Source organism: Ostrea edulis, chromosome 8 (assembly GCF_947568905.1).
Source record: "Ostrea edulis chromosome 8, xbOstEdul1.1, whole genome shotgun sequence".
Taxonomy (NCBI): domain Eukaryota; kingdom Metazoa; phylum Mollusca; class Bivalvia; order Ostreida; family Ostreidae; genus Ostrea; species Ostrea edulis.
This window is the reverse complement of record NC_079171.1, coordinates 34,196,713-34,207,301: the sequence shown is the minus strand read 5'-3', so window position 1 is coordinate 34,207,301 and position 10,589 is coordinate 34,196,713. Positions and strand designations below refer to the sequence as shown.

The following is a 10,589-nucleotide window of genomic DNA, read 5'->3' as shown; positions in this document are numbered from 1 at the left end:
GGAAAAGATCAAATATTACAACGTTTGACATGCCATACCGCGTGTGTTCTGTATCACATACATAACAGATGTTTTGATTGAGTAGTCAATACTAAATTGTGTATAGAGGGTCCTGAAAAGTTAAAACTCTCTCCACTTCACAACAACGCGTCCCCGCTCTGTGCTCTGGGTGTTCTTGTCACTTTAAATTCTTTTGTCGTTATGATAGTTCATGAAACTGTGCGATAGAGGTCATTTAACGAGAGAGAGAGAGAGAGACGTGTTTATTTTATCCACAATACAGAATGATGATCACATTATTGACTGGTTTATTACCTGTGAATTTACTTTTAAAATGTACCTACTTAAAACATTTCTTTGTAAATTATGTAGGATCCGCTCCTTTATACACAAGTATAAGTTTCGGTTTGTCTGGACATTATCCAAGTCACGTCGGTAGTGGTGTGTTCCGCGTTCTCCGATGACAAACATTTTATTTATAGTTCCTCGTAAACATACTGTGTCTACTCGAGAAGTCGTATTCATAATATGTTCCTTGTCCCGTGAAATATATGCAGTTGTGCTGTCAATAATGTATTTCTAATAAATGTTTTGTAACTAAGCCAAGTTAAATGTAGTTCGTGTAACACAGCGATTTTCGTAGTACGACATTTAGTAAACACTATTTATAACACCAAAAGATGGGCATGTTGGATATACCCGTAAAATGCCTGCTATAAATATATACATATCAGATATGATGGAAAAATGTAGTATCGAAGATTTTCCTCCAGTCAATCAAAGTACCAATTGTTTGACACACAAAACGAAGTTTATCATCGATTTATTCATTTTGAATCAGAAAATTACATTGCCTGAGCATTCACTGAATGATCACTGCTGATTGATCCCAGAATTACTATCGCTGTGTAATCTGTAAAGCGAAAGTTAGTCGTATTAAGAAATACTTTTAATTTTGAAATTACATGAGGGTATGAATTAACTGCAGCGCCTCAGGTCACTTCATGAAGCGCGGTAATATCATGTATTTTTAAAAATATATTTATTTTTTTAAAATTCAATCTACTTTAATTTCTGTCTGAATTCCCAGTTATTAATGATTGATTGAATATTGTTTAACGTCCCTCTCGGGACCTCGGTTTTTGTGATCTCATCTGAAAGACTCCCACCCCCCTTCCCATTTAGTCTCCTCTTGTAACGACAAGCAAGGGTACGGAGGACCTATTCTAATCCGAATCCCCACGGGGCCCCAGACATTGAGATAGACGTACTATTTTTATGAAGATTCATACATGCATTATTCACAATTGCCTGGTACTCCTGGGTAAATGGCTATCATTGTAATTATATATAGTAATACACTGTGATATCAAAAGCGAACAAACAAAAAAACATTGCAATATATTTACATTTTTAATGATGTTTGCTTTCAATATATGTACCAATTGAAATGATAATCATTTCCTAATTAATATGACCAATATGCGTACGATAGACACAACACGACTATTTCAATGGTCAGGAGGATGGGCAAAGATGAAAATAAATAAATATAAGAAATGTAAATTTCATTTTTGAAAATACACCAATATCTCTTGGTCAATAAACAATACAATACGCCAGCATACTCCTTGTAGTAAGAGAGGAGTGGGTATACACATTTTTAAAAAGTGAAAAATTTCTGTGCTTTATATTAATTATCTCTTCACTTACAGGGCAGTTATGTTTATTTAAGAGTTAATTGCTATTTCCGTGTTGTATATGAATTATTTCAAATGCAATGTGTATCTTGTACATGATCTTCTTAAATGTAAAACTGATACGGTATAAATTTTGATGCACCAGATGCGCATTTCGACAAATAATGTCTCTTAAGTGATGCTCAACCGAAATGTTTGAAATCCGAAATAACAATGAAGTGTTAGAGCTACGTTAAATATGTGCGTTAAATAACTGTATCTCATTTCCATCCTCAATGACGTGTAGCGAGTGACATCAATCAACGCACGCTGTCACAGGCTACACGGTCATTGAGAACATTAATATATACCAATAGATATACCGATACACTGATAGCTATACAATACACACACCGGTATATACAATGTTCATGATTTCTCGTCGGGTACACTGGGTGACGAACAATTAAGTAAATGTTATGGGGAAAAAATAGTTAAATATTGAGAAAATGTAATTCACTATCTTTATACCCCACGTACATGTCACTGAATAATTAAAATACAAACACGATCTAAACTCCGAAAACGAAAGTCGATTATCTTGTTTGTTTATGTTTCTTGGGCTTGGCACAAAAATGCTGACAGTCCTTGACAAACAATATTGTGGCGCCGGACGGTATTCGTACACCTGCCTTACTCTGAAGTCACGGAGAGAGAGAGAGAGAGAGAGAGAGAGAGAGAGAGAGAGAGATTTTGTGATAACCTGTCTCAGATTTCTTTCAATGCAGATTTACGTATCGATAACATCCCAAAAACAACGTACAATGCGATCTTCGAGCCACCATTTAAAACTTCTGATCATAATTTTTTTTTTTTAGAAAATATAATTTTCTAATTTTACCAATGTTTAATTGAAATTTATATCAATCATTAATTTATGATATGAAAAAAAAAATGAAGCTTGTTGAAAAAACAACTGTAAGATGTAATAATGAACGCAAGTAAAAGGAATATATTTATAAAGCGCAGTCGTTGAAAACCTTAGCAAGCGTACGATCACACTAGCTCTAGACTCACACTGTTCAGAAACCGAAACCAAAACAAGCCGCGCCTATGAAAATCCAAAATATTTGTCACCATATAAAACGCAAGGTTTGAAATTTGTTTGCTTATATCTATAAAAAGAATATTTTTTCCCGGAAAAATATTCTTTCGTAGAAGAAATTGCACACTGGATATAAAAGTGGCGGGCTTTTTCCCTGGCTGTTAAACAACTGTTCACATTGACAGACGAATGGAGAGCTACGATCTCAAAGCGCTACAATCTGAACTTAGAACAGTCCTGGGGAACGGACTGAGGGAAGAGGCCGTGGAGTTGGTCAAGGAACTGCTCTCAAAGTATAAAAGTCGCCCCGAGGACTGGAAGGATAAGGTGAAATGGAGCGATGTCAAGTAAGTAGCTTAAATCTACTGCTTAAACCACGCACACATTTAGAACTACATGTATATTGAAATATTTTGAAATAGAAAAAAAAAAAAAAAAAAAACAATAGATGCAAATGAAATGAATATAAATAGGAAACAAAATTTAGAATTAAAAAATTGATAGCTCAAAATTAAAATTTCGCAGTGTTTTCAGAAGGAGGCTCTCACCTTCACGCGTATTTGTTCTTCTGGGGAGTTGGTTTACACCTACAAATCAACTGTAATAGACTGACCACCTGTAATAGACTGACCATCTGTAAGCCTCCGTCTAAAAATCTTAAAGTCGCGCAGATTATATCAGACACAAAGTGAATAAATGACGAAATTAAATGAGGGAGAAATTAGATGTAGGAGAAATTAGAAGTATTGTTATTTCGGGTTTCAAAATTTTGGCTTGAGCATCACTGAAGAGACATTATTTGTCGAAATACGCATCTGGTGCATCGAAATTGGTACCGTATAAGTTTTACATGTAGGAGAAGTATTAAGAGATTAGATGTAGGAGAAATCAACACATATTTTCTTAAACTTTTATTTTAGGTTGTTCTCCCTCTGTTCAATAACTTTTACAAATTCTTAACATAAGCTAATAGCCTTTGTTCTAGACGATAAATGGTCAATAAAGCAGCCAATATAAATCCGCATACACAAAAAAGGAGGATATAAAGAGATAAACGCAAGACCGATACCTTTTTTATTCTGCAAAGTTAAAAATCACGATGGAATTCTACTTACTAGACTTCCAAAAAGCCTTGAATGTTTATGGGGTTTATCATGAGTTTGCTATTACAGGGAAGTTCACACATACCGCAGATAGTGACGTCAGACGGGTACTCTAAATCCGGATCATACACCGGTACAATTTTGAATTTAAACTGTATGTTATATAATGTATTTTGCAGAAGTTAGTACAGATTGTACCAAACAATCTAATTAACAAATATTAGTAGATATTAGTAAAACAGTACTCGCTGCATGTTTACGTCACGTCATTTGTCTATAATTAATTTGACAGGTATACAAGGACGCTGCTGGATAAAGGCAATGGTTTCTATAACCTGATGATCTTGTGTTGGAATACGGGTCAGGAAAGCCCCATACACGATCACCCTAACTCCCACTGCTTTATGAAGACCTTACAGGGAGAGGTACACGAGGAACTGTACAAGAAACCGGAAGTGACGTCATGTCAGGATTGTTGTGGATGTAGAATGGAGAAAATAGATGATCGAATATATAAACTTAACGACGTGGCGCATATCACAGGTGAGTATCGGGGTCCAAACATATCACAGGTACAAACATAATGGACACAAAACGATTCTTAATCAACATACTAAGATTCTGAGACATATTTAATAATGATTTCATTCAATACTGATTTTGTGTCTAAAACTGCTACTTTTTAATCCAGATTTCTTTTAGATCTTTAACAATCTTACTATATTGACTGTATACAATGTTGGATTGGTTTCTCAAGCAATCTTAAAATTTTGATATGCTCACAGGATAATTTTAATTCTTCTTTTTAATTCATAGGCAGTACCTGATATGTTTCATACATTTGTAAATTCATGTCATTTACCTGTAAATTTTTTAAATATAATCCTGTACAGCACTTTAGAGTAATTTTACATTATATGTGGCGTTTTATAAATCCTGTATAATGATAATAATAGTATAATTTTATCTAGACGAAGACGGTTTTCATCGAGTCGGAAACAAGAGCCACGTGGACGGAGCAGTCACCTTACATTTATATTCCCCGCCATTCTCCACGTGCCGGAAGTTTGATGACGATACAAGCAAGCCGACAGAGGTTCCAATGGGATATGATCAAGATTTCAGTGAGGAGTGTTGTGCCCGCTCATGTCGCTAACTGTGTGACGTGTCAGAATATCTGAGTTGTACACGTTGCAAGGATATTGATTCACAATATCAGGGCAGTACACATATTAGATATATGCAAAATTGTATGGCATATGAAGCAATAAGTTATTTTTGCAGTACGTTTTTCTTTATTCATTACATTTACTAAAAAAACACCCTGAATTTGAGAGGATTATTTACATACATGTGATATTTACATATAATTCCCATGTATATTTTTGATCTCTAGTCACACACATACTTCATTGATTGCATATATCTCTAGATGATTTTTAACAAAATCTTTTAGATTGTTCGATACTCGTGCGATGACATAGCTTTTCGCCAAAATCGTTCTTTATTAAATCAAATTTTGTGCATGATACGAATATATTTTGAAGAGGAAATTTATTCACTGGATACAATACATAGTCTGGTAAACTATTGATAATGATTTTTTTTTTATATTTTCCATAGATAATCCATTATTTATAATAATAAAAAATGTCAAGGGAAATAATTAAGCTGGTATTGCCTCTGCTGTATGTCTATCATACAATGATTTCCCTAATATTCACAAATGATTAATACATATTTATAAATTAGCAGTTTTTCTAAACTGTTGACATTAAAACTTTGTCATTTTAACAATTATATTGTATCTATTTTTTTTTTTATTGTTTTGCGAAAATGTGTGATTTTCTTATGTTGACCCATACTTCTGTTTTGAAATGTCTGACATCTTTAAAAGATGGGAACAGACACATTTTTTTATGGTTATTAATTGCATTAAACTATATTGAGGGGGAAATTAATAGTTTTCCTACTTTCAACCAGTAATATTGATAGTCACATGAGGATGGAGTACCTTAAAGAGTCTATAATATCTTTTCCTGAGTTGTTTTGTTGTGAACATTTTACTACATATATTTTCTCTGTGCTTTCACATATACCATGACATTTGTTGAAGCATTTGTGATACTACATATTTCATGATTTGTAAAAGATTTGTTAGAAACAAGAAATAAAGCAGTTGAATGTAATCGTATTTTGTCTATCCTCTGTAGTACCTTTCACCTACAGCTTGTGACGTCACTATAAGAGATCGGACTTATAATCGATCACAGGAGCGGCCGGTGTAGTGATTGCCTATGGGGAAATCAGAAAACATCTTTTTTTTTATCATTTCGGTAAAATAATTCCGTGTTGATAATGAAGAGGTAAAGATGACGAACAGTGTTAATACGTATTAAAGTTATTTTTTAAAAATTCAAATTATAATCAATCCACAGCATTAAACCACAACTATGCAGGGTGTCATAACGGATACAATAATTATTTCATTGGTTCAAATATATTATACATTGATTACTTAAACATATCCCGTCAAAAAAAATCACTTAAGATTTTGAAATGAATTTGGCTGATATGATTTTTGAAAGAGAGCAGAAAAATATGTAAATTAATTTACCTGAAATTTTGTGTGAAAATTTAGTATTTTTGATCGATATTTCAAAAGCCCGATCTATAATCCGGAATTTTACAAGTTCCATTTTTTTTATATCTTAAGGCAAGACTTTGTAATCCAAGTGCAATTTTAAAAATTGAAAATACTTTTGATGTGTTCTTTTGTGAAACACGTTGTTTTCATTTATCAAGACAAATATTCATAATCATAATTGTTGGACATACAGGAGTTTGTGGTGACTAAAAGTTCTTTCTTAGATAATACATTGCAATAAAAAATGTCTTAATCTATACAATGACAATGAACTTTATTAGGGAGGAATATTATTGACAAATAAGTTGATTAATGTTACAGAGGTTTTAAAGTCGGCTTTTCGCAGTTACAAATTTTACTGTTAGTATAATCATTTTGCTTGCAACTATAACTTGTCATTAGGTCAAGTGCTGTCTGACTTGTTTTATGTTATTTGTTACGCCGTTCTATACACACTGATTTGGACTGTGGGTTACCCTGATCCACAGGAGCTAAGCAGGTTTTGTGCCCGAACTCCATGATACCATATAGGAGTATAACTCTACCACACTAATCTGAATTTTGCTGCTGTCATAGACGAGATAACATCCGGTGACCTGGACCAGTAACTGTACGAGTGAAAAATGAGCAGGTAAAATCGAGAGAATGATGACGTATATCTCTGTTATCTTGATAATCTGTGGCTTGACATTTGGCATGCAAGTAGTTTAAACACCAGTCTATGCATGGATACCATCAAATTACACATATTACATCGAGGTTCTGATTTTTAGGCATTTGAAGCGAATGGATTTCTGGGTCAGAGTTACACTCCTTTCTATATTTATGGTATCACAGAGTTCGGACCCATTGTTTGTTATCTATAAGCAATAACACATCGTCCTATTTAATGACTTATCGAATCATTAATGAAAATTCATATACATCAGTGACGTATCCGCTGTCTGTCAAATTTTTATTGCTTTACCGGTTATCTCAGTAGCTAATGTGTAAAACTGAATACCATGTGATCGAGTCTCGCAAGAGTTCCAATGTATCACCCCCTTACCTTTTACAAAAATTGCTTTCTCACTATATAAGATACATATTGAAGTTTGTTTTTATTTAGATATATTGTATATTAATTTCCGACCAGTGTCGATACCCCTCCCCTAAGAATTTTATTCCATACGACATAGAGGATATTCTCTGCAGCCCTGCACCTTTCCAAGGTTGTTGTTGTTTTGCTATTTTTAGCCACACTCAACAATTTTTCAGTTATCTGGTGGCGCCCACGTTTTATTGGTGGAAGAGAGAATCCAGATACAATGTACCTACCGCAAACCTTTCGGAGAATTTTCTCACTTATCGGCTCGAGCGGGATTCGAACCCGCGTCGAACAGTGGCCGTGTGATTTTGACCGTGATGCTCTAACCACTCAACCACAGAAGTCCTCCTCTCCAAGGTAAAACAGGGATATATCACACTTTATACCGACTTCTCTACTGCGCTGACAAAATGCGCTGTAACTCGATAGAGTGCTACAGCTACACCCTGAACGATATCTAGCGGTTTAAAGCGTATTCTGTCTATGCATTATAGAAGTTTTATAAAACTGCAATCTTGTAAAAACCCCTCAAAGGTTTAAACTAAAAATCGCATATAAATACACAAACCTTCCACACTGGGGTCAAGGCACATCACAAACCTTTAAATGTCACAATGCAAAAAATATAGTTTCTTGCAAAGTTAAACATTACTGGATTAGTTTCAAAAATATACTTTTAATAAATACAATCAATTCTTCCGTAACTAAATATAGGACTGACGTTTCAAAAACGGTCGTTGTTTTTCAGTAGTACCGAAAGTAGGAATTCATATGTGAAACCGCAAGTTTCCTGGAATTGAAATGTCTATCATATCTAAATATAAAAGTTAGAACAAAACAACCAACATTGTACATGTATACTTCAAAATGACTGTCTGAAGTAGCATATTTCACTCTTATGTCAAGAAGCCACTGATATTTCTGAGTTTCCTGGTGTCCATTTAATTAAAAGCGAATCTGAAATGACTTCATAGTGTGTTTGTAATTTTGAAATAGCTACTATGCACGAACTGAAGTACACAAATAAATATTGTAAACTTGTAGTCATATACACGTAACGCTATGTTTTCATCAATTTTCATCCCCATTCGTTCCACTTTAAAGACAGTAACATTATCTCACCCATCTCTCTTCCTCGCATGATTTATGAGGTTGGTTACTGTTCGCTACCTTCATTTTTTTTCATGTAAAAAGTGCAGAAAGTGTCTAAAATGCAGAATTACAATCGAGGCAAAACTGTTCGTTCGTATCTTGACCCAATTTTTTCATCTTCCGCCTTCATGGTTCATTGGGTTCCGTTATCGATAAGTACTGTTCCGATCTCAACGAGAATCGCTCTGTACAAACGTTCAACGTTCTTTTTTTAAAATAAAAAACCGTACGTTCACAAACAGTTTGCATTCTCTCAGTGGTCCTCTGGTGCAGTAGTACGCTTCAGGGTTTGTAAAATCAACAATAACACACTAAATTCAGATTATATACATGCATTTTAAAGGTACTGACCTAACAAATTGCTTGTTATTTCTCGTCGCTCAGGGATGTGGTTTGTCATCGTCCTAACGTCGAACGTGCTGCGGAGCCTCCTCAATTTTTTTTTAAAAGAGAAAACAAATCCGAAAGATGCGGACTTCCATTTCTAAGATCAAACACTACAACAGTCACTACCTATGTGAGGTGTATAAGATGTTTTAAAAATAATTTATGAATTTACACTTCTGCTTCATTCTTAGATATCTTATCGAAAATAGATATTAACGGCAAACTAAAAAACCAACTTTACAATCAACTGCATGATTTCAACTTTTCCATCGTCAACTTCCCATATTTATGTAGCAATATTCTATGATCACCTGCATGAAAGGTGAACATAACGAACAGTATATATATCTATCTATCTATCTATCTATCTATCTATCTATCTATCTATATATATATAGTAATACTTACAAAAATATAGTATTAAAATACTATCAAATAGCAAAATGAAAAGTGACGATAACGAACAGCCATCAATCTCATAACTCCTATAAGCAATATAATTAGATAGTTGGCAAATATGGGGTCCTGGACACACCAGAGGTGGGATCAGGTGCCTAGGAGGAGTAAGCATCTCCTGTCGACCGATCAAACTCGCCGTGATACCTATATCCTGATCAGGTAAACGGAGTTATCCGTAGTCAAAATCAGTTTGCCAAGAACGGCCTAAAAATCGGTCTGAAACACGTCAGACAGCATTTAACCCAATGATAAGTTGTATTGACAAACTAGATCGTTATAACGACGATAGAATTTGCAAAATGCTGACTTCAATCGAGACTGTTGAAACTCCTGTACCATCAACTGGTTTGTCAGTAGCTTGCCTCGATTTAAAACCTGACCATACGCAGAACAAGCTCTTGCGTATCGATTCAGTTGAGAGATATAAACACCATATGCAGGGAATGATGTAATATTGCTGTCCGTTATCTTCACCTTGCATTGCTACATAAATATGGGATGTTGACGATGGAAAAGCTGAAATCATCCCGTTCGTTATAAAGTTGAGTTGTCAGTTTGCCATTAATGTCTACTTTCAATAAAATATCTAAGTATGAAGCAGAAGTGGACGACTCTGTGGTGTCTTTTATTTCCAGCTTACAGGGATATATCGAATTGATATAGACCGCCACGGTGGACGAGAGGTTAGAGCGTTCGTCCCGCATGCGGAAGGCCCGGGGTTCGAATCTCGGCCGCGACACACCTAAGTCGTTAAAACAGGTAGTGACAGTTCCATCGCCAAACGCTCGGCATCAGGTGTAAATGTCACGGGTTCTCGGAGATGACCTTAAAAACGGATGACCCGCGTCACAGTAGGTGTGGTACGCTAAAGAACCGTCACTGTTCAATGGCCGTAAGCGCCGAGCATAGCCCTAAATTTGAAGCCTTTCACCGGTCTTGGTGACGTCTTCATATGAGTGAAAAAATCTCG

The 10,589-nt window shown here is 35.0% G+C and overlaps 1 protein-coding gene across 1 annotated transcript; it reads left to right on the top strand.

Annotated features, from left to right (window-relative positions):
* Positions 1–951: 951 nt before the first annotated feature.
* Positions 952–6,076, top strand: LOC125662820 (cysteine dioxygenase-like). The gene is made up of 3 exons (XM_048895186.2): positions 952–3,131; positions 4,180–4,430; positions 4,859–6,076. Exons 1-3 carry the CDS (start codon positions 2,974–2,976, stop codon positions 5,041–5,043), a joined length of 594 nt encoding a protein of 197 aa, XP_048751143.2. The 5' UTR covers positions 952–2,973; the 3' UTR covers positions 5,044–6,076.
* Positions 6,077–10,589: the final 4,513 nt, after the last annotated feature.